The 24,639-nt window shown below is 40.3% G+C and overlaps 1 protein-coding gene across 4 annotated transcripts in view; it reads left to right on the top strand.

Moving 5' to 3' along the window:
* Positions 1 to 527: 527 nt before the first annotated feature.
* The window catches only part of myo18ab (myosin XVIIIA b), a 237,305-nt gene continuing 213,193 nt past the window's right edge, over positions 528 to 24,639 (top strand). For 3 of the 4 annotated variants that reach the window (XM_050055440.1, XM_050055391.1, XM_050055383.1), the window contains exons 1-2: positions 528 to 653; positions 3,039 to 4,168. In XM_050055440.1, the coding sequence (XP_049911397.1) occupies positions 3,146 to 4,168 (1,023 nt within the window). In that variant the 5' untranslated portion in view covers positions 528 to 653; positions 3,039 to 3,145. Of the gene's footprint in view, positions 654 to 3,038; positions 4,169 to 24,639 lie in introns of those variants that run through there. The other variant, XM_050055292.1, reaches the window with a different exon arrangement.

The following is a 24,639-nucleotide window of genomic DNA, read 5'->3' as shown; positions in this document are numbered from 1 at the left end:
AAGTGTCCTTTTATGGTAAATATAGTGAAGCTAAGCTAAAAAATTCACATTTTTTATAAGATTAAAAAAAGGGTTGAATATCCACTGTTGTTATTACCATACATTCAATGGTATTCCATTATACATTTGATGAAAAAAAATTGTATTAGTATGATTTTTTCACCATTTCTGAGATGTTTTCAAAGTACTGTAATGGTAATAATAAAACTACAAGATCCATGGTGTCCAGCTGATATATGTTGGTATACTAACTTATTACAAGCATGATAACAATGTGTGATTTGTAATGTTGATTTTTTTTTTTACTGGTTTACTATTACCACGAAGGGCAATCTTAACCATTTGGTAGAGGCCCATATTTAAAAAAAACTATGGAGTCTGTTAAAAAAAAAGAATAGAACCCCCCCCTCACACACACACACACACACACACACACACACAAAACAGTGCAACAGTCAGGCTGTAGCTCCAATCGATGTCCAGCAGGGGAAGCTGGTTGACCACTTTTAGCTGTTGAACTGAAGAGTAGGACTGGGAGCAGCCAGCTATGATAACGTTAGCTAAAAGCCAGTCTGCGGCTTCTGTTCCTTAACAGCCGAGCTGCACCCATTAACAAGGCACCAGCGGTGCTTCCTTTGCTGTACTGGAGAACAGTGAGTATTTCTTCTTAAAACGAACATGTGGGGTTAGAATGAGGGAACACTTTTTGTTTGGAGACAGCAGTGTTGAGGCAGAGAGTCAGTCGGTTTGACTGGACCATTTTCACAGGATCTCTGTGTTGTTCCAGGATTTGCTTCACCAAAAATGAGGGCAAAGAACTAAGGCTGTGGCTCGAGCCAGTTAGGCTATTTATCTAGCTAGATGGCTCACTGGAAAGTTCAACAAAATCTCAATGAACCATGGCTGGCTTGTGTTTATGGAGCTTTTTTTGTTTGCGGTGGAATAAAAACGCAAATATTTGTCATTAGGTTTAAGTCATTACCCCCACCTACGAAACGGTAGCTCAGTTAGCTAATGTAGCCGAAAAGCTACACCTATTTTAGCGCTGTCATGCTTTTTGTCCCCTGATTTTACATTGAATGCGGAGTGGGGCTAATAAATGTTGCAGTGTGAATGGTAGTGTGCCAGCTATTAGCATCGTTTGAACCTTAGCAGCCAGTAGATAAAGACAAGAGATCTTAAAGTGCTGTGACCCTGAGTGTTTTAATGTCCCATAGCTCAGGTTATTATCGACACAACATGACGCTAATGTTGATACAAAAGCTGTCTATTCACGATGGCCCTGCATGTTGTTAAAGACAAGAGCTAATGACCGACAAAGACCTTTAAGGAAACTTTGTGGCGCCCTGGCACATCGGGTTGTATATAATCTGCAGGGTAGAACCATATTTTGGTAAAATCACAATTTGAGTTTAAGCCACTGATTCGTATTGTTTCAGCTACCAGAGCTCTGTGCTCTTACTTCGTTAGTATCTTTGTGTTGTGTTTGCAGTGCTAAATTGTGACACCTCCTATATGGAAGTTTTCCTAATCAGAGAGATCCATGGTCAGTATTACCTGTGCTATTATCAAAGTAGGAGGCGTTTGTTTGTTTGGGACTGCAGCCTGTGTTGCCCTGTGCAGAGGAGTCTGTGTGTCTCTCTCAGCTGCTAATGAGAACCAGGCTGAAGGATGTGTATCTGCATGTCTGCATGTGTCAGTTTGCGGCAGGAAGAGTTCCTGATTTTTGAGGGTTTGGAGAGACCCAGCTAAAAAAAGAGGCCAGGAATGTGTTTTTTGCTCCTGCCAAGCTCGTCCAATGGGCCTCAGTAATGTAAGAGTGTTGGAGGTCCACAGTGACATAGGTTTGGAATTTACACATGTGGACAGTTACAGCATGCTGTGGGACTTTTGATGCTCTTTTATTGTCTTGCAAAGTAAATGAAGTGCACAATGTATACAATAGTCAGATGCCAGTGGGAAGTGGGATAAATACGCTTGCCACTTCTGCTTGCCATTTTAACAAGTATGAATCTACAGCTGGGCAATACATTGTTATAATACTGATACCACAATATGTAGTCAAGTTATTGTTTTTTTTTTTTGCCGATATGTCATATGCCTATATATAACATTTTAGTTGGCCAATAACCAATACCAATATTGATATATCCCTTTTCCCCGCCTAATTTAAGTGATCATCAAGTCTCTTCTGTAGTGGAATAAATATCATATTATGCATGCATACTCTTATCATGATAGCCCACCAGCAAATGGAGACATGAAATAGAAGGCTTTTCAGTGTATGTAATATTCATTCATTGTTGGCCAGTTCTGATAGTTCATTTTAAAGCTGACATTGGCTGATACCGATGACCTGCCAATGTTATTGTGCATTCCTGATAATATTTCAAAAAATATCTTCTTACAGTATCGATTAAGTATTTGATTTTTTGAAATACAGAAAATAGTTAAAATGAGCCCATGGTGAGCTATTTTAAATAGTTTATTATGGCTGAAAAACAGTCCAAAACCTAAACAAAGAGTTTACACCGATATAGAAAAGAGTAAAGCAGCAAAAGTTGTACATCTTTTAATCTGCTATTACTGCTTTTTTTTTACTGCCTTTATTCATTTTATTTGAACAGTAGAGGATTTGTTTCTATGTCACTTATCCCTAGCTCAATAAATGACATAAACGAAAAAATCATTATCAAAATGATTGTAAATATTGTATTGTATTGTGAATAGATATCTGGGATTTGGTCAATGTATTATTGTGACATATATCTTAAATATCTTCTTATTTAAGATAACATTACAGTCAAGAGAAACAACAACTTTCAAGGAATCATCATATACCAACACTGGTACTGATTTAGATAAAAATCTTTGAAAAGCACTGAAAGTCCCAGAATATTGTCACATCAGTAATTAAGTATTTGATTGAAAATTTTCATGTCCACTTTTGCATGAAAATCAACAGTATTTTTATCCTCTAATATTAACTATTTTGTAAGTTTTGTAAGACGCAGTTTGCTCTCTGTGTCTCTCCTCAGGGGATTCGTCCCTATTGGTCACAACAAAAGCACCTGTGAACTGGACCTCCACCTCTGTAGGGATTAAGAGCCACGGTGGACGGAAACGCTGCATTTAAGTTGTCACCATGTTCAATCTGATGAAAAAGGATAAGGAGAGAGAAGGGAGTAGGAAGGAGAAGAAGGATAAAAAGGAGAGGATGTCGGCAGCAGAGTTGCGCAGCCTGGAAGAGATGAGTATGCGGCGTGGTTTCTTCAACTTGAAGAGGGAGGCCAAGCGTGAGTCCAAGAACAAACTGGAGATCTCCAACCCCATTCCAATCAAAGTGGCCAGCAGCAACGAGCTCACCCTCACTGACATTGAATCAGATGGCCTGAGTAACCGAAGCAGCATGGTTTTGGATGACCAGCTGAGCGCTGCCAGCTCCACTGATGACCTGAAGGGTGAGGGCGGAGGCGGACAGGACGGACACCGCAGCTCAGTACGTGATCGCGTGGCTCACTTTGGTTCACTTGCCAAGACGAACTCCTCTCAGGTGGGTCAGATGATGAAACGCTTCTCCTTTTCCCAGAGGAGTAAAGAGGAGAGCCCCTCAGAGGGCTCCACCCCCTCGGGCCAGAACTCTGCTGCCCCATCCCCACAAGTGGAGAGCAAAGTTTTCAGCATGCTTCGTAAGCACAGCCTAAGGCAGCAGCCTGAAGCAGCGCCAGCCACTAAAAAAGTCTACATTCCTGAAGTGGTCGAGAAGACCTTCCCTGCACAGCTGCAGCTGCCGGCTGTGGTCGCACCGAGTGAACCAGAAATACGTGAGCTGGAGCTCCAACGCCGCAACACTGGTGACTTTGGATTTTCTCTGCGTCGCACCACTATGCTGGACCGCAGTCCTGATGGAGGAGTGTACAGGCGTGTGGTCCACTTTGCTGAGCCTGGCGCTGGCACCAAGGACCTGGCGCTGGGACTAGTGCCTGGTGACAGACTGGTGGAGATAAATGGACGCAATGTGGAGAACAAGAGCCGGGACGAGATAGTGGAGATGATTCGTCAGTCGGGAGACACAGTGAGGCTGAAGGTGCAACCCATCCTGGAGCTGAGTGAGCTGAGCCGCTGCTGGCTGAGGAACACATCTGGACTGCGCAGGGAGGCCAGACATGTAAGCTGCTTGTCCACTTTCTATGTACAAAATGTAAAGGTCCCGGTTACAGTCTTTGTCATGGTTTGCCTTTTTTAAGTTCCCAGGTTAAGAAACTTTTTTGCTGGATGCCCTCAAAGTCAAAGTGTCTCGCTGACTATATGTGCTTTATATTGATCTGAAAAGAAAGCTTCAAGACTCAGTGAATTAAAAGAGTAGCCTGGATTCATTAGTTTACACTCTTACCTCGGCTTTGCAAAGCATTTGTAAAGATTATGCTTTTCTCGTAAAGATGACACACTTTTTCTCATTCCTGTAAATTCTTAATTTCTTTAATAGCCTAAAGTCCACCTGAAATGAAATTTCACTTGCTACATCCTACACATCTGCTCTGGAAATAACTGATCCTGTGTTTTTCTTTGAGCAGTCTCAGAAACTAAAAGGGAGAAATTTATATTTTAGAAAACTTTGATTTTATGTTGGCACCCCTTTGTTTTGCATTCATTGGATGGAACTCCATTAGTTTTCAGTCCACGCAGATGGATTACTTAATGTAGACCTAATTTTGATAGAGCCAATCAAATTTTGCATAAAACAGTGAGGTCAGCATTCTGTCACACTGTGTCACACTGAGCCAGACAGCATCTAGGCTGTGGGCTTCACATGCACACATGATGCCCTTTAACATGGACCTGCATTTGTATAGCGCCTTTCTAGTCATCTGACCACTCAAATCCCTTTTTACACTACGAGTCACATTCACCCATTCACACACACACACACATTCATACACTGGTCACCCATTCACACACACACACACATTCATACACTGGTGGCCGAGGCTACCATACAAGGTGCCACTTGCTTCTCAGTTTTTAACACACTTTTAACCCACTCTACTTTTGAGCCACAGCCGCCCTTTGCTCCACTCAACATGCAAATGAAAATAGATGAAGAAAACAACTTGTAAAATGCCACATACAAACTATGATGCTCACAGTACTGTGTGAAAATGACCTCAGCAGAGCCAAATATCTAAGAGCAAGAGGTGACTTTAGTGTCAGAGAGGAAAAGTGTGTTGGTTATCTGGACCTATTTTGGGTTTAGAAGATGCTTGATGTTTAGAAGAGTGAGGTGTCTACCAGTGGCCAACTGCTAGCGGGCAGGGATCACTGATGTTCAGATGATTAGATGTTCAGAGGAGCAGAGCTGTAGTCAGGTGTTGACATTTGTTATTTTTGATATTTCTGCACTTTAGTCTGTGTGATTTGTACCTGTAACTGACTGAAGATAAATATGATTCCGGTTTGCTTTTCATTTTAAGGTTCAAACCAGTCTTGTTGTTTTTCATAGCCCCCCCCCTCATATTTCATTAAAAAGTCACGATGGTCATATTACATGTTTAAAAGTCTTAAAGTTTTCAATCTTCTATTGCAATCAAAGTTTTTTTTAGAAAGTTCACTAGCTAATTGAAGATGTTTTAGTCATAACAATTCATCTATCAGTTTATCTCATTTCATTGTAACATGTGGGCCTGGCCTAAATGAGAGGGCAGTTGGTATGTTGACAGTATCCAGCGCTGTGTTGGTTACACCATAGAATGATTTATTATTTAAATAATATGGAAGAAAAGGACCGTAAAACAAGCGTGAATTTGCAGTAGCTGCAACCACATGCGTACTAGGGGTATAAATTGCCAGTTTCATCACAATATGATATTATATTGATTTTTTTTGGACAACGGTACAATATTTTCCGATATTATAAAGTCTGCCACGATATGATTTTAATTCGATATTAGGCGATATTAAATGCCCATTTAACACAATCTGTTACAGAAGATGCTGCTACCCCTCTCTTTTTTACTTTTGGCCATAAAACACATAAAAAACACAATAATGAGAACAGTAAAGTTCACATTAAACTGAATCCACTGACACAAATAAAAAGCAAATGGGAAAAGTTAACCATCAGGGCTTTCTGTCAGAGAGCCCTTTCTGGAAGAAATCTTTTCATATAACCCAAACCATCATCTTTTTCAGAAAACCTCAGTCATATCTGGCTTAAAGCAACTCTTACCTTTCTTGCATTTCACACAGCACTTTTTTTGAATTTTGAACATCCACAACTCCCGCCTCCCTCCAAAGTCCCATCCCCCTCCTCCTGCAACTCCACCTCCCTCCAACGGCCTACTCCCCCCTCTTCCATTACGTCCTCATTACGTCTATGATAGACGTAGGCGTTGGCAAGGTAACGTTAGATACACGGAAGAGGACAGCGATTGTAACGTTACAAACGCAACCCCTGAGTTTTAAAACTCAGTCAGTGATGACTGATGAGTTTTAGAATAAGGTTACAGTTAACGTTAGATAGTGTTAACGTTACTAGTAAGTGGAAACGCACAAGGAAGATAACGTTAATGTTTCAGAGGCTATGCTACAGTAGGCTAATGTTAGCCAATAGCAACTGGCGTGCGACATTTCGCATACTCCAAGCAAAAAGAAACAAAACATTTAAAAGCAATTTGTGCAACATGTGAGAAAGAACAGTGCAATAGTAAGATGAAAAGGGTCGACATTTCACAGTCAAAAACTCCACATCCTGAGAGCAGAACTGGGAGATCCTCTTCACATCACAGCACCATGAATTGTTTGTGTATATTGGCGGAGCTTACCAGATGATGCAGCCTCCCCGTCTGCTCTATGTAGTGTTAGCCCTGTTAGCTACCATGTTACCATTCATCCATGTCTCAGTGAACACAAGGACGCAGCAGTCCCTCACGCCTCGGTGAGTGGATCTCCACAGTCGGATGTAATCCATTTTCGTGTCCAGCGAGTGGACGTTCACCAGAAGGCCACTGGGAACAGCTGGTTTGATGGGATTAGCTCTTAGCTCTTAGCCTAGAGCTAACCCCTCTGCGCTTCCTCTGCTCCCGTGTCCTGTCACAGCGCTCCGGCGTCTCCCCGTCGGGACAGCTCCAGGCGAAAGCATGATCATCTCTCTCGCTGCGCGAGCGGTTACGTCAGTTGGAGGCCTCCATGTGGGGAAGACAGACAGGACAGGAGAAAACTCCGGCCAATCATTGCATTCGGTGGTCGGAGTTTTCTTAGAACCATATGAGAATGGTATAATGATGAGTTTTTATTTCTGGTGGAATTCACTTACATTTTAGTGTGCCATCAGCTTATTAATAGCATTTTAACCTAAACAAAGAAAAGTTTAAAATTTCCAGAAAAGTAAGTGTTGCTTTAAAGCCCTACAGGAAAACTTCTCCAAACAGTCATAAAACACAGAGTAACAACAAGATCACTCAACAAAAGTGTAACATTCAGCTCAGTAATAACTGTCAAGGTTTATGTACAAAACAATTGTTTTTTGCTTATCACTTATCATTAGCTTATGCATGTTGACACTGCATAATTAGCCTAACGGCTAGCAGACATTTTTTCACCATATCTTAACAGATTACATGCAGCATTATTATTTTTCTTACTCACTGGTGGTTTAAGTCACTGCATCTCCTGACAGAACAGCTCGGTTGAATTTCAGCCTGTATGCACGTTTTTTCAGCCGAACATTGTTAAAACAGAGCTAGTCTCGCCACCAGACAATCAGAGATCTCCGCCTTCTGATAGTCTGGGGACACTCCTTTCTAAAGTGTGTTTAACACACCGGCAAAAACGGCCGGCAACAAAGCAACACCTCTTGCATTTTTGAAAAGGACACGCCTTCTCGAAAATGTGCACTCCCGCTTTTCTCGTCCGCAAGGAAACAAACACACAGAGAGCTTGAAAATGGATGCCGAGAGATTTAACTCCGTTTTTTATCAAACGTGGGCTCATCCGTGAAAAAAATATTTTTTCCAGCGGATGTCTTAGTTACAACATTATTGAGCTAACTGGAGTAGTTTCATGTCGTATCCGACAACGGGAGGCTTTTAACAGATGACATCCTGATGTTAGCTTTGCTGCTGCTGTTAGCTGTCCCTGTCAGCTGCAGCCACTGATGTTTTCTAGACATCGTGATTTCCCAAAACTGAATAAATACCACACATAGCAACACAAAACTGCTTTGCTAGCTTAATCATGTTGTAACTTAGATATCCGCTGGAAAATATATTTTTTTCACCTACCGTTTAATGAGTTATTACCTATTACAGACACCGCTAACGGCTAAGAAATAGTAATGTTGTTCAATCATTGTGTTTATAGACTTTACAAACATCGGATTAGTCTAAACGGTGATACAGTGATGTGAAAAATGTGATATATATATATATCTATATCTCTATATATATATCTCTATATATATATATATATATATATATATATATAAAAAAAGCTCTGCTGGTTTTCTACCCGGAAGTATTTGTAAACAACAAGGTGATTCCCTCTATAGTCCAGCTGGACGGATGAATCATGGCCTTGTAAAAGATTACAAAGATCTTTTAGTTGGCGAGAATGTGTTGCCGCAAATGCGACAAACATCCACTAACTTTGACGGCGTTTTCTGCGAGCGCGGCTGAGCCATTTTGTACCGCTACACGTGTTTCTAGTGGGACTATGTTTACAAGCACAAGAGTTCAGCGAGCCACCGAAGGACCGCCCTGCAGATTTACTATTGGTTCTGCAACGTAGGGAGTTTTTTTAAACTCTGAAATTGTATCCGCCCATCTAAACACAAAATCAGGGAGAAAGTCATCAGTCTTTAGTTAAGCAAAGCGTCTAAAGACTGACTTGTGAGTCTAAAACAGAGCAGCAATGTTGCTAAAGCAAGAAGCTAGCGGAGTGAGATGATTGTTGCATGCAGGTAATGTTACGTCATGTTTTATCTCCTAACATCATTATTTACATACGCCATGTGCTTTGACTGTTGTTCTGTTCTTTCTCCGAAATCCAAAATATTTCCACACTGCTGATTTATTCCCAAGTAAATAACGTTATCCTCATCGTACTTACTCTTGGCTGCTTGCCATCTGCCTGACAGTTTGACAGTGACAGAGACTTTTAAAATAAAAGCCTATGCTTAACATGATGATATGGATTGATGTTTTCATTTTGCATAGATGATATTTGATCGTTTATCATTAAATTGATATATCGATCGAGGTAGATGGATCATTACACCCCTAATGCGTATATGCATTCACACGCATATAACACATCCCCACAAATACCTGTCACTATACAGTAATGCCTCCCTATGACAACCGGTTCATGTGATATATCTGCATGTCTATTTGTGTGTGTGTGTGTGTGTGTGTGTGTGTGTGTGTGTGTGTGTGTGTCCTTGTGGTTAGTTCACATGTTTGTGAAAACAGCAGGACATTTGAATGTCTGCGTCTAAACTACTAAAGTCAGCTTACAGGTGAAGTGAAGAAAATGTTGCTGCTAGTGAATGACACACTAATGTGCTGATGGATTTTTTGTGTTTTTGTGTTTTTACCTGAGTTGGACCAGATAATATTGGGTTAACAGATTGGTGATGCTGTTTTGCCGTTATTGCTGGAAGATATGTAGTGTAGCCGTAGCCTCGGTGCATTTTATGTGGCGCTAACACTGCGCCAGGCACCATTTACAGAATAGCTCTTGAAATGCTACATTGCTCAGTGTTTCCCATAGAATTACAGTCTATGTGTGGTGGCAGCTGATACCAGAGGGGCGGGGAGCTAACTTTCCTTTTGAGTCTTGGGGTGAGTAATTGATCAGTTGATCTGATCAGAGCTGATCAGATTAAATCAATGGATTAGAGAAGCAGCTGTTTGTGAGTGATAGTAAAAGTTTCAACTGACGCACTTGATAGTTAATTTTAGTTTTCGCTACGCCAGATGTTCTGTTGCTCTGTCTGTGCCCTCTGTCTGTGGAGCATATAATAACTGAATGGTATATATATATTCCATTGGCACACCAAATGATCGATCCTGCTCCAAAAATAGAAAATCGAAACGTGGCAGCAGATGTTTTTATTGTGGTGGGCTGGCACAAATAAATTAATGTGTGGGAAACCCTGTTGCTTGTCAGCAACTGGTCGTACTGTAACATAGAAGTCAGTTTGGCCCCGTTTGCACTTATTAATTTGGCATGCAGTTAACAAATCAAGTCATAATTATGCTTCAATGAAAACTCAACTCCTAGCATTGGCTCCTGGTGTACAGGTGAACCAGCTTTAAAAATGACATACCAGAAACTTTAATGTAGAGAAAAGAGGTAAAAGTAAAATGAGAAAGTTGGTGACCTGGCTGCCATGTGGAAAACAGTCGAGCCAAAAACGAAGCACTGCCCACCGGCTAGAGCAAACATTTTACAGCTAAACAGTACACTGAAATATGTTACTGAAAACATTTGTGGTAAGAAAAGACAATGCTGTGAAAGAATGTTGATTCATATTTGATGAGCGCTGCATAGTTTGACAATCTGATTGCATTTCATAAGCAGTAATGACAACATTGACAACTGCATTAGAGAAGCCTAGCAAATGCCAGTAGAAGCACTACAAGGAGGAGGTACATGATTTTCTTTGCGCAGATTGTCTGTCTTATGTACTATTGTCTGGGTGTAGAATTTTTTATAAAAGTTACCACCTGTAGCTTTAGTTATAATTGTAATTTGCAAACTTCTTTGCCCCTTTTTTTTTTTGCATGACTACTAATTTCGTCACAAAATGTTAACTCCAATTTTTCATCCTCTGACATCATGGCGTCCCCCCATTTAGTCCTGTTGTCTCACAGCAAGAAGGGCCTGGGATCTGGGCTTTCCTGGGGCCTCTCTGTGTGCATGTTCTCCCTGTGTCTGTGTGGGTTCCTTCTACACTGACGGACATGCAAGTAGGTTAGGTGACCTGGTGATCCTAAGTAGCCAGTAGGTGTGAATGTTAAATGTCAGCCCTGTGATAGACCCCACCTTTTGCAAGGATAGGCTTTAGCTGAATATAGATAATAGATGTATGGTTAGACATATAAGTGATTTTTAGTTAGCCAAATTAGTTGCATCTCAGGGCATGATCATCTCAGACTGTGTGTCTTTCATGTTATGCAGTGTTTGTGATATTAATTCTACATTCTAATTTCATTGAATGTTTTGACTCAATATTTAACATCTGACACCAAGTAGACTAGCTTGTTTGAATCTGGTAGGTGTAGTAGTTAAATGTCATTTGGAAAACAAAGTACATGCTGACAGCAAACATGCACTCACATCCCTGTTTTCCACTGCTGATTGAGTTACTCCTCATAGTCCATTAAAGGCCCATTGTGCCTTGTGTAAAATGTCACACATCCGACCACACCTAAATTCTTGTCACAGTCATTCACTATCAGCCGGCAGAGGAAAAACACCTGCTGTGATGTCACTGATAAAGGTGTGGCTGTGAAATATTTGAAAAGTTTCAGCCTATAGAGAGCACCACCTTAATGGGAGAGAGAGGATCATTTCTCATCTTAATGAACATTTCCACTGTCATAGTCACCACTCTGCTGCTTTCTCACTTTCTTTTCTTATACAGAAATATGTCTTAATTGACTAACTCTTTACAGTCATGTCCACTTTGCTGTTTTTTTTTTAACCACTCAACATTTCCTGCAGAGATGTTTCACATTAAAGGTATTCCAGTAGCACATTGGCCATTATGCCTCACTTCCTGGTGGACTTGTGATGTATAAATCTGTAGGAGGTGCTCAGTTCATTGATGGAAGCATAACAGCGATTAAATAAAAATGGCAAAGTATAAGTGATTGCAAAGAATGAGTTAATTAAATTAATATTTATGTCAAAATAGTAATTTAGTCATAGTATTAAGTCATCTGCTGCAATCGTGGTTGTTATTAAAGCTTTTTTTTAGCCCATGCCATATAAAGCCAACTAATGTCCACAGAAAACTTAATAGTTACTAAATCACAGAGGTGCAGAAATGATTAGTTGATAAATGAAAATGAATGTAAGGATTTGCTGCTGTCATCTGCTCTATATTAGAGATGTAGACTCTATGTAGACTAGGCTAGGGCTGGGAGATATAACGAATATGTACAATATATCGACACATTTCAAGCAAGACATAGATTTAGACAATACCGTTTATATTGATATAGGGTCAAGTTTTGTTACACAACTAATCAACCATACCAATCCAGGGTTGCGCTGCATGTGTGGGGGACAGAGCTTCTTGATTGTCAGGTAAGCCTTTTTTTGCTAGTTTGTGTATGAGGTGGATTATAGTGCATCGTTGTCCTTCTTGGTAGTTGCAGTCTATTTTGCGACACTGAGACAGCGCCTAGATGCAGGCAACAGAAAAAAATGCAGCGACAACACAGACATTTCGTATTAGGGATGGCCGACATTGCCCTAAAATTATGTCACAATATTTCAGGGTATTTTTGCGATAACAATATTCTTTACAATATTACATATTATTAAAAAAAAACCCAACAACAAATATTACTAATTTTAAGAACATAGAATTGCTAAATGTACCCTGGGATCTCTATAAATCAACAGACAATGTCCATCTCTTTTAGCAAAATCCTAAATGATTGAGTTGTTTATTTTTTATTGTTGTTTATTATTTATTTTTTATGCTCTGCCATTTCTCCTCTAGTCATCACGCTGTAAACTGTGATAGGTTGTTATGCTACCATCACTATTGCACATTCACATATATGTATTTTTTTTGTGGAGCTGCTAGCGTCACGTAGGTTTGCATTACCAAAGGTTAGATATAGGTGAGATATAGCCTAGACCCTTTTACAGGCAATGTCATTAAAAATATGTGCATACATGTTGACAGTTTAAGTGGTGTTTTACCCCAGCCATCCTGACAAGTTAGCAAGCTTTAAACAACACATTAAAACTGGTACCAACATCTAAATGGACTGTACTTTTGTGCGCTTTTCCAGTCTTCCGAACACTCATGGATATAAAATGTCATCACTTATTAGTTTATCCTATTAGACATTTGTGTGAAGTTTTGTCATAATTAATATATGAATTCTTGAGTTATGGCCAAAAATCATATTTGGTGATGTCACACTGACTTTGACCTTTGACCACAAAATTCTAATCAGGTTATTCCTCAGTCCAAGTGGACTGGTGCACTTGAGATATTGCATTCACAAGTGTGAGACAGACAAGGTCACATTGACCTTGACCTTTGACCTATGACCACCAAAATCTAATCAGCTCATCGTTGAGTCCAAGTGAATGTTTGTGCCAAATTTGAAGAAATTTCCTCAAGCTGTTCTTGAGATCGCATTCATGAGAATGAGACAAAAAAAAGGTCAGAGGACGAATGGACGTTGTATGGATGCACGTATGGATGGATGGACAACCCAAAAACATCACCAGCATAGAGGCATAAAAAAGACTGCTCGACTTGAAGCAATCTCATTCGACTGCGAGGTTGTCAACTGATGGTTAGAATCTCTGACTTTCAGGGGGTTGCCCTACCAATAACACACAGATCTGGAGGTCGGTCACCATTTTTAAAGGTTCATTTGTTTAGGTAGCATTTGCAATCTTTAGTGGTTAATGTGCTTGTGCTTGACAAGCTTTTGCACTTTGTCATGCTTCTGTCCCCATTCTGCATGTGAACCCTTACGTACATCATCGTATATTACAAACTGTAAAACTGTCTGTAGAGGAACCTAGTTTGTTAGTTATTTTTTCCATTTGCAATGTATTGAAAGAGCTTAGCTGAGTGTTGTCCAGTAGGGCCTGCTTGGCAGCATTAGAGAGCTTTTTTTGTTTGCCTCCTCTGGCTTTGGTTCAAGGGTCCATGTGACACTGTCATACTGCAGAGATCTGGTTGGCTCTGATCACCACAATCAAATTCATCTGCTCTGGGAGACAGGGAGTGACTCCATGTAGCCCATGTTGGCCTTTTCCTCACAGGAGATAGAAGCAGTAACTGTGTGTAGAAGCTCTGTCTCCACAGTGGCTGTTTGTCCCTGGGATTAGAGACTTACTTTGTGCTGTGTGAGGAGCTGCTGTAATGATTTCCATGCAGCAGACAGGAAGTGCTCACCGGAGGGAGCTTTGTTTAAGTGTAAAGTCAGTATCGAGTCAAACACACACACACACACACACACACACACACACACACACACACACACACACACACACACAGGGAAATAAGCCTATCTCTGCATCTGATTTGTGTGTGTGTGTGTGTGTGTGTGTGTGTGTTAAACAGCAGGTCTGTCTGTGTTTCTTTGTCCACTTTAACAGATATCACCAGCTCGACTACTAGTGTAAATAAAGGAGGGCTGACACAGAGGCCATCACTCAGCCCTGACAAAGGGTTTAAAAGGGACACTGCCTCTGCCAGGTCACATTATTCCCAACTTCACCAGCAGCTTTACTTTTCTCAATATTATTCTATTGCTGATAAACCAGTAATGGATATGGAAGGGTATTGTTTGAAATGTTTCAGAGTGGCACTATGATACTTGAGTTTCAGTGCAGATATTACAGAGGTCAGATATGATAGAATCTTTCCTATTAGCAACAATAATGCTGCCTGCAGCTAAGGTTTGTTTCATGATCTATTCATAGGCTGTTTATTTTTTTCTTTTTATCATGCCTCTGTGCTGGCGATAGCTGTAGTCGGAGGCATTATGTTTTTCTTGTTGTCTGTCTGTACCATCCCTGTGAACACCTCAAGGGAATTTCTTCAAATTTGGCACAAATGTCCTCTTGGACCCAACAATGAACTGATTAGTTTTTGGTGGTCAAAGGTCAAGGTCACTGTGACCTTGTCTGTCTCATTCTCGTGAACGCGATATCTCAATAAACCCTTGAGAAAATTTCTTCAAATATGGCAATGTGGAATAATCCTCTGAAACAAAGACTGGGTTTGACAAAGCAGCATTCTGGCTGTTTACAGTAAACTGCAGAAGTTAGGGCTAAACAGCTGAACTCATTCAGTAGTGTGTCAGTCCACCTACAGCTGGTGCCAGGAGTCTTCCACACAAACATGAACACAGTAAGAATCAATCAACATTTGGAGGCACACAGACAGGATGCACCTATTCTTTCAGCTACGGCCAGTATGAGCAGGATATTCTAAAAAAAGCAGTGGGATGTCTTAGGAAAGGAGGAGACATGTTCAGCCTGAACCAACAAATAAGACAATTACTGGCTCACGTTTAGCTGGGGCCGGATGCTCGCTAAATGAGAATTTAGTGAGAATTCAGAGAATTGATTTTTATCAGCTATTTTCAAAATCAACTTTTTTACTAATAATTTTAGCATTAAACAATAGAAGTACGTCAGAGTAAATACGAGAGAAATTCATTGAGCCTTCTGTTTCTTTAAAATGAAAACTACTGGTGTCCTTGGACAAAAACATTAAAATTTAGTAGTGATATAGATTAGTATTATTTAAAAGTCAATAGCGGATTGATGAATACAGCATAGTAAAGGTACAATCTATAAAGCCTTGGTCGACTTAAACATCTAATGGAATTTTCATTGTAAATGACTGTAGAGGCAGTGTGGCAGTGCACCACAGGTGGCTTTGTGTAGAGAAGCTCTGCTACCTGAAATGCTGAGCATTCCCCAAGCAGAGAGGCCTGGTCTAGGTCTTTGAGTTGCTCCCGTAAAACCTGATGTGCAGCATTCAGTGCTGTGAATGCAGACGAAGGCCAAAACTGACTGGGACTGACTGTCCCAGTCAGTCCCAGTCAGTCCCAGTCAGGACAGTTTCCTCTCTGCTGCCTCCACTGTTCTGTCTTTTTCCTTTCCTCCTGGCTCTCTTTGAAGTAATTGTAGTATTAGTAGTAGTAAACACTTTAAAGCACAGCCTCATTTTCTTCTTGCTCCCCACATACTTACTCTTTATTTCTCATTCTCCCTCTCTGCTGTCCACCACAGTGTACCCTCAATAGTGCCTGTTAACTTTGGCACAGTTATTGTTGTTTCGACCCATTCAGGAAGCAATTGTGACTTTACTCGCTTCCACTTTTATTCTGAGCCTCTCAAACTTCTCTGCTTCAGTTATGTAACATATACTCTCCCCAAGTTACTGTTGAATATGGATGGTATGACAAGCAAAGCATTCCTGCACAAATACAATAACTGAATCCAGGATACGGTAAGTTTAGCTGACGGTGAATGGTTCAAACAGATTCCTCTGGTTTGAAAGAAAAGGTTTGCTGCCTTGTACTTGTACTTGAACTTTTTTAATTATTTTGCTTTATAGCACTTTTGCCTTTATTTGGTAGTTTAACAGTATGGTGAGCCAGCCAACACATGGAAAAAGATAAGGGATGACATGGGACAAAGGTTTGTGTCTGTGAAAGTTGCGGTCATAGCATATACATCGTAAGCCACTTAATCATAAAGACAACTCAGATTCCGATAATTTGGCTTCTGAACATGAAAATGTCCCGCTTGAGATTTACATAAAGACTTCAGTTGACACACTAGTAATTACCAGGATTTTTTTCACCCTAAGGGCCAATTCATAGTTTGCAAGTCTGTGTGTCCGTGTTTGTCCATGTGATGTAAATGACATCATCCACCAGTGTCCGTGAGGGTTCACATGGATCCTAATGTGGACTTTTGTGTGCAGCCAATTTTTTTATAACCGTGTGTGTGTGAATTACTGCTCAGCTTACTGCTGGATTAGCTTTATATGATCTTTCCACATACTCTCCCAACTACTGTAGGCTAGGTTGTAAATTGGGATGATGTACAGTGTGGAAATGGTTAAGCAAACTTGTTGGTTTGAAAATCTGCTTGAGCTGTATACTTTTGCCCCAGACTATCTGAAACTTGCAGCAGGAATCCAAATTGAAGGGAGAGGGGATGCCGGAGCGTGAGAGGGAGTGGAGGTTAAAGTAGCAATAAGCCATCTTCACTCGTCTTAACAGGCTGACTGGAAACAACGGGAAGCAGGCCTCTCCCTTTAGGTCTCACTCTGGCATTTGTGGAATCTGCTTTGGAACAAATAGGCCACTTCCTGACCCTTTCCCCATGGGATTTTCTTATAGAGGAAGAGGAATGAAGTTCTGAGGCTGAGGGCTGATGGAGGAGGGAGGAAACTTGATGTCTGTGAATGGCTTCGATAAAGAGAATTATTTTCTAAAACTTGTCCAAGTTGTTGGTTTATATACTGGATGTCTATCTTCAAAGAAGTAATGTGACTGTGTTGCACATTTTCTACATTACTCATCAGCTGTTTATCACACACATTGTGGTCTGATGGTCTTGGGCCAAATACAAAGCACAACCTTGTTTAACGCCATGTTTAAACTGACACAGACAAGAGCAATATGAAGAGATTATCATCCAACCATTGTCCAACCATTATCGACAACATGATATTGGTTTGCCAAGATGATGGTCCTTGTGTCCATGATAACAGAAAGATATTCAATGTACTAATGCCTGTTATTAATTGTATGCTATATCCAGAAAAATTCATATCGTGATATTTGAAGTATTTCAAGCTTTTCAGCTTTCAGCTTGTTGACATATTGACATCATACTGTTACCCACGACAACAACAAGCATGGCTTAAAGCAAAATTATTACCGACTTCAGCTTCAGTAGTGTGGAATAAACTGTGGAGTCCTGAATGTTTTATTAACAGCCACAGACTTCTCAGACTTAAAGCTTAGAGTGAACTCATTCTGCAGCTCCTCCAGCAGCAGCACAGTGTCACTCCCTCTCCTCTCTTGCTGTGCGCACACGGGAGTTGGTCTCTTCAAGTTATTTTGTCATAAACCTTTGGTAATGTAAACCTACGTGATGCTCGCAGCTTGACAAAAAACTACATATATATATATATATATATATATATACTACTGCACATTTTTATATATATATATATATATATATATATATATATGTAAATAAATAAATGTGCAGTAGTTATGGTATCATAACAGCCTGTCACAGGTATGATGATTAGGGGAGAATGATGATTAGAATGAATGAGTGTGTGTTTTTTCTAAAATACACACTCATTCTGAATTTAATGCCTGCAACATGTTACAGAAAAGTTAGAAAACACTGGTTGTTGAATGTTCAGAAAACACCTGTTTGGAACATTCCACAGGTAAACAGGTTAATTGGTAACAAATGATAGTATCATTAATAGCTATGTTAGGGACATCCTTGAAAGGCTCAGTTGTTGACAAGCAAGGGTGGTCACTTCGCGAAAAACTGTATGAGCAAACAGTCCAACAGTTGGAGAACAATGCTCTCAATGCACAGTTGCAAAGAATTTCAGGATTTTATCATCTACAATTCGTAATATCAAAAGATTCAGAGAATCCAGAGAAATTTCTGCACATAAGAGTCAAAGCTAAAAACCAACATTGAATGCCTGTGACCTTTTGACCCCTCAGTCAGCACTGCATTAAAAACTGATATGATTGTATAAGGATATTACTTGGAACACTTTGGAAAACCACTGTCAGTAAACACAGTTTGTTGCTGCATTTACAAATGCAAGTTAAGACTCTACCATGCAAAGTGAAAGCCAAATGTCAACAACATCATGAAACACCGCCAACTTCTTCAGGCCTGAGTTCCTCTGAACTGGACTTACAAAAAATGGAAGGTGTGCTGTGGTCTGATGGGTCCACGTTTCCGATTGTTATTAGAAAATTATGGACGTTGTATCCCCTGGGCTAAAGAGAAAAATGACCATCCAGATTGTTACCAGCACAAAGTTCAAAGCCAGCATCTGTGATGGTATGGGGGTGTGTTAGTGTCCATGGCATCATGGGTAACTTGCTCATCTGTGAAGGCTCCATAAATGCTGAAAGGTACATAAAAGTTTTGGAGCAACATATGCTGCCATCCAGATGATGTCTTTCTAAGCGATGTCCAGCAACACAACGTTAAGCCAGATTCTGTGTAGTAAAGAGTGCTGGTACTAAACTGGCCACCCTGCAGTCCAAACCCAATTCCCATTGAAAATATGTGGCACATTGTAAAGCACAAAATGCAGCAATAAAGACCCTGGACTTCTGAACACCAGAAGTCGTATATCAAGCAAGAATGGAAAAAAATTTCACTGTCAGAACTTCCACAATGAGTGTCCTCAGTTCCCAAATGCTTACTGAATGTTGTTAAAAAAAAAGTGACGTAACATAGTGGTAGACATGGCCCTGTCCCAACTTTGTTGCAGGGATCAAATTCAGAATGACTGTGTATATTTATAAAAAATAATAAAGTTTATGAGTTTTAACATTAAATATCTTGTCTCTGGACTGTATTTAATTGAATATAGGTCAAAAAGTATTTGCAAATCATTGCATTCTGTTTATATGTATGTTTTACACAGCATGCCCACTTTTTTGGAATTTGAGTTGTATATCATTTATTTTGTTGCAATTCTGTGTTCTTAAAGGCGCTGTATGTAAGAATGTGGCCAAAACGGTTACTGCACTCAAATTCAAAATACTGCCGCGAGTCGTGTCCGCCCCCCCTCCCCTACAGATTCGAGACTGCTGGACAGCGGCACGCTGGAGACTGATTTGTTTGCCCACGGGCGGCTGCTGTGGCAGGGCCGCGTCGCCGTGTCCTTGATCTGCGGTTTTCCAGCGGACTGTTCGAGCAAGTCCGGCTTCTCTGCTGCTAACGCTGCTGCCGGGATACAGTCCGGCTTCTCTGCTGCTAACGCTGCTGCCGGGATACAGCTGAGGAGACTGCTAATGCTATGTAATGGGACACTGCTAATGCTGCTTGCCGTGCTGCTGTAGCTCAGTCGTAACTGTAACTGATGCTGAGACTCTACTGACTGCGTGACTGGTAGACGGCGGTGGGTGGCGCAACAGGCCAAAACACAAATTCAAAACATAAACATGATTTGCAGATTGTAAAAAATTTTTTAAATGCGAATATTCTGGCTGTACTATTGTTGTCAGTGAGATCAGTATGTTATATGAACATTATTCCTTAGTCTTTGTGACATATTAGGAGGATTTTACGACTATTTACTTTAGATTTCTTACATATAGCTCCTTTAAATTAATAATAGAATTTTTTTTTACTAATTTGTCATATCGTCAAGAATATTGTTATCACAAAAATACCCTGAAACATTGTGATATTATTTTAGGGCCATTTCGCTCACCCCTAATGCCCACTCTCATCAGCAAAAATAATGGAAATGCGCCTCTTTGGTGATTCTTTGGTTTTAAACAAAATGAAAAAGGAGAGCCAGAGAACGTCAATGAAGTGATTTGTGGGCTCCCATCTTAAAACTCACCATCTAACAGAATACGCAAGTCTGCCACCGACTCCATCCACAAAGAGCAGCAAAGGCAACAAAAAGAACGTCTACAGTGGCGAGAATGTACAAGGGCAGTTGAATGTGTTATTGAATAAAGATAACCACACTACATGATTGATCTGATTTATTGATCGCATTACATGTTGAATTGGCGACAGCATGGGATTGTGTTTTTAATGTGCTAACTGCCTAATTAGCATTAAGACGGTTCTCCTATTTCCCTTTTTGAATGGCTATAACTGACGACCACTGTCTGCTGGTATGGAGGGGTATTTCCTTTCAAGCAGGTGCAGAACATACATGCTAGTTTGCCGCCAGCTATAGTCTTTGCGGTGTCTTCATTTGCAACTTTTTGGTCAAGACCTGGCAACGCACATGACGCAGCAGAGGGCATTCGTTGTCGATAGTCAGTTTGGTGTGTCTGGGCCTTAAGTCTACCGAGAAGACAACAGGGGCCCAAAAAAGCAGGTGGTCAATGCATCCACTGAATCAAACAAGGGAGCTACAAGGAGATTATGTTTTGGTGTAAATGGTTATTGTGATGCAATGTGACTACCCAATCACATTGCACAACCAAATCTGGCGGTGTCTGTGACAAAACAAAATTGTCCAGTTGCGTGACAGAAGGAAAGTGGCGAGCGGCACGTTTACTGTTGAAAATGCATAATTTCTGTCAAGCGACACTTACCAGAAGTGTTGAGCGCCTTACCATGAATCAGACTTAAGGCTTGTGTGACTGACAACAAACAGGAATTTAGACTATGTGTAACCAACAGACTGGTAGTAATAAGTCAAACCACACATGAATGCATGGGTGTTTGTGTGTGAAAGAGCTAATCATACACACCCGTCCTTGCAGTCAATCCAGACTAATTCTTGTTAACACCCCTCCCCAGTGTTCACATAATTCTATCTGACTTCAGTATCTGGAAATAGAAACACCTTTGAAGAGGATGAAATGTTTTTAGAGAAGTGAAGCTCCATTATGTTTCTCCATATTGTGGTTACAGTGAAGTATTATATACGGATTCTTAGTTTTTTCATCCCCTCCCTCAGTTTTCAGGCTTTTAAAGCTGCATTTTTGGAATGTCATTATTTATTAAACCGCATCATGGAGATAAGACTTGACCAGAAAGTTCTAAAATCATCATGTTAGTCCATCAGTCAAATGTCACATCGGGTTTTCAGCAGAATACTACTACTGCAATGATTCGTGTGTCTTGCCTGCCTTTTTTGTTTAGCATTTTTGCATTGTAAATGAGCAGTACTGGCTTTGATGCTAGTGTGTTGAGACTCAGATGAACAGTGTTTCATGTATGTGAGGGTTCATGGAGCAGTCAGGTTGGGACAGACCAGGCAGGAGAAAGTCCAGGAGACTGGAATGCCATAGGGCGAGTTGAAAGCAATGTGATGAGTGACACACATGCTAACTATTATTTCTATGTCACTAGTCACTTGAAACAAATTTAGGACGATAGGAGACAGGTTGAAATAAACCGAAATTTCCTTTTAATGGTAGACAAAACAGTGGCTGAACCTCAGAGTGGATGTTTAAAAATATCAGACGACAAGATCAAGACAGATCTATCTTCTTTTTTTTTTCACAAACTCATACACACACTGAGCCAGAAATGGCAAATAGGAGGCATCAGTCCCTGCTGAGACTAAAATTGGCATGCTTAGGGTGCAGTTTCATTTGATCATTTCATTTCATCAGAATATGATTGAGTTGATAAATGTGCTCCTCTTCCATCAAAGCATGCAGCAGAGTTATCACAAATCATCCTGAGGAGGACATGGATGTCTGAACTAAGTGTTATGGCAGTCAGTCCTGTAGTTATTGAAATATTTAATTTAAAAAAACAAAAATCTCAACCTTATGTGGTGCTTGAGTTAAAGTCAGGGGATCACTTAAAGAGGACCTATTATGCTGTTTGGGGTTTTCCCTTTTCTTTAGTGTTTTGAATAGCATTTTTATGCATCTATAAGGTTTGCAAAGTAAAACCCCCCAAAATCGAGGCTAAAGGGAGCTCTCTTTCCCCACAGAGAAATCTGTCATCTCAATCTGCTGTAGTAAAATTTCTGAATTCATGAGTGAAAACTTGTGTGGTTTTAACAGGGAATGTGTTCGTATCCAAATTCATAATAACTTTGGTATTATTACCCAACACAAGCTTCATTAGTATAATCTTAGATAACCTTGCTTAGATAAAAAAGGAGTTATGCGTTACATCGCTGCAGGTGAGTGCTGCTGTTGTTGTTTCCACGTAACATAGTAATTGATTATATTGTTAGAAACGTTTTGTACTTCTTTTGCAGCTTCAGTCAGTTAACGGACATACAGTTGTTACCATGATGTAACTTCAGATATGTTGAAGTTATATTTTACAGCTGAAATATAAGACAGCTACAAAATAAAAACTCACCACTTCGTGGGTCTCTCTGCTTGTGTTTCTTCACTTGGAGGATGCGACTGTGGCTTAAATTAATAAGGAAGAACTGACGGCCTTGTTAGCTTAGCCACAGTGGTGTTTCTAGCTTCTCATGTGGCCTCTGGAGGTGAAATTCAGTTGAGGTAAGGGGCGTGATATTTCTGACACACGCTTTAAGCGCTGCACCAATCACACAAGACTGAGCGAACTGGAGGAGTGAACCATTGCCTCCGCTAAGGCCATCAAAAAGTGATAATGGACACCTTGAAGGGCATTATCCCACGTATACCGTGGTCCCTTACCAAAGAAATAAAAAGGAACAATATTCATTTATATTTAATGCTTTTTGTAGTCAAAATCTAAAGTTTTTCACAAGCCATAACTTGGTTTCCCTGGTAACACCTGAGAGTTTACCTAATACCTGGAACAATCATTGCCCCCCATAAGGTTCTTATGTAATGGAAATGTTAGTCACTACTCCAGTAAATAGGATGAACCTTAAATACGACCTACCAATGACAGATATTCTAGTCCGCCCAGCTCATGGAACCCTTTGGCCCAGCTATTAGCCAGAAAGCTAATGTTATACTAGCAAGATTCAAAGTCAGTGACATTGTATTCAGTTGACAAACAGTAAATATAGTTTGACAGTATGCTTAACAGCCATGTCAGTATCCCTGAATCAATATCAAGATTTTCATGAACTAACGATACACTATGTGTAACGTTAGTTCCGGCGGCAGTGTGAAGTAAAGAGCTGAATAGCAAGTGGAATGTGAGATGATTGCTTAAGTTCAGAGGGGACACCCTGCAAACAGAACTGAGTATTCACCCAGACCGTGCAGTCTCTAGCAACATTTCTCTCTTTCCAATGTACCTTGAGCCTTACAGCTCTGCTGTTGTTAAACACAGACCCCTATGACTGAAGTTCATTAAAATTTTTCTAGTTTTTTTTTTTAATTTTTCGTTCACCAGAGGCATTTGAGAAAAACAAAGTTGTCTTTCTGAATTCAACTTAACATGGGGTGAGTAATCGATATACAAATGATCACTTGGGGGTTGAGGGATCTGTTGGACTGATGCATCTGTAGATACAATAGATGGAGCAAGCGATGTTACAGATTCACTGGGTCTCATTCATGAAAATCTGTGTGTATGTTTGCACATAAAAGCCTACTCTACTAAAAACCTACTCTGGATTCAGGAACGCTGCGGGAAACTCAGATTTGATTGTAAACACGTGTGTATGATCATGAATGTCCAATCCATCGTAAAGTGACAGCGTGCTCCCGGTAATCAGCAATTAGCATAAATCCCTTTCCATGAATAGCCAATGACCACCATATAAGGAGGTGTAGGTGCATCCAGTCGACCTGTCAGTCATGGCGCAAAGAAAGAAAGAAAAAAGAATTTTTCCGAAGCGAAGATCAAAATAATTTTGGGTGAAGTGGACAAAACATTTTATTTTCTTCAGTTAGTAGTGGTGTGACAGGGACAGGCAAAGAGAAGGCCTGGAGGGAGGTAACAGATGCTGTTACTGTTGTCTCCGTAGTACAAAGAACCATGTCAGAGGTGAAGCGTAAATGGTTTGATATGAAACTGGAGGCAAAGAAACGCATAAGCACACACAAAAAATACAGTGGTCACCAAACAAACAGAAGATTTATTTGTGGGGTTTTGAATGAAGTGGGAACGGGAAACCAGAGATGTTTTGTGTGTAATGGATAAACTCTAAATCAGTGATGGCTGTCGGAATGTAGAGCTATTTAACATTTATTTTAACAAATGATACGGATAACATATAGCCTACAGCAGTTT

The sequence above is a fragment of the Epinephelus moara genome, chromosome 2, assembly GCF_006386435.1.
Source record: "Epinephelus moara isolate mb chromosome 2, YSFRI_EMoa_1.0, whole genome shotgun sequence".
In the NCBI taxonomy this organism is placed as follows: Eukaryota; Metazoa; Chordata; class Actinopteri; order Perciformes; family Serranidae; genus Epinephelus; species Epinephelus moara.
Note: the sequence above shows the minus strand (reverse complement) of the source record. Positions and strands in the feature narration are given on the sequence as shown.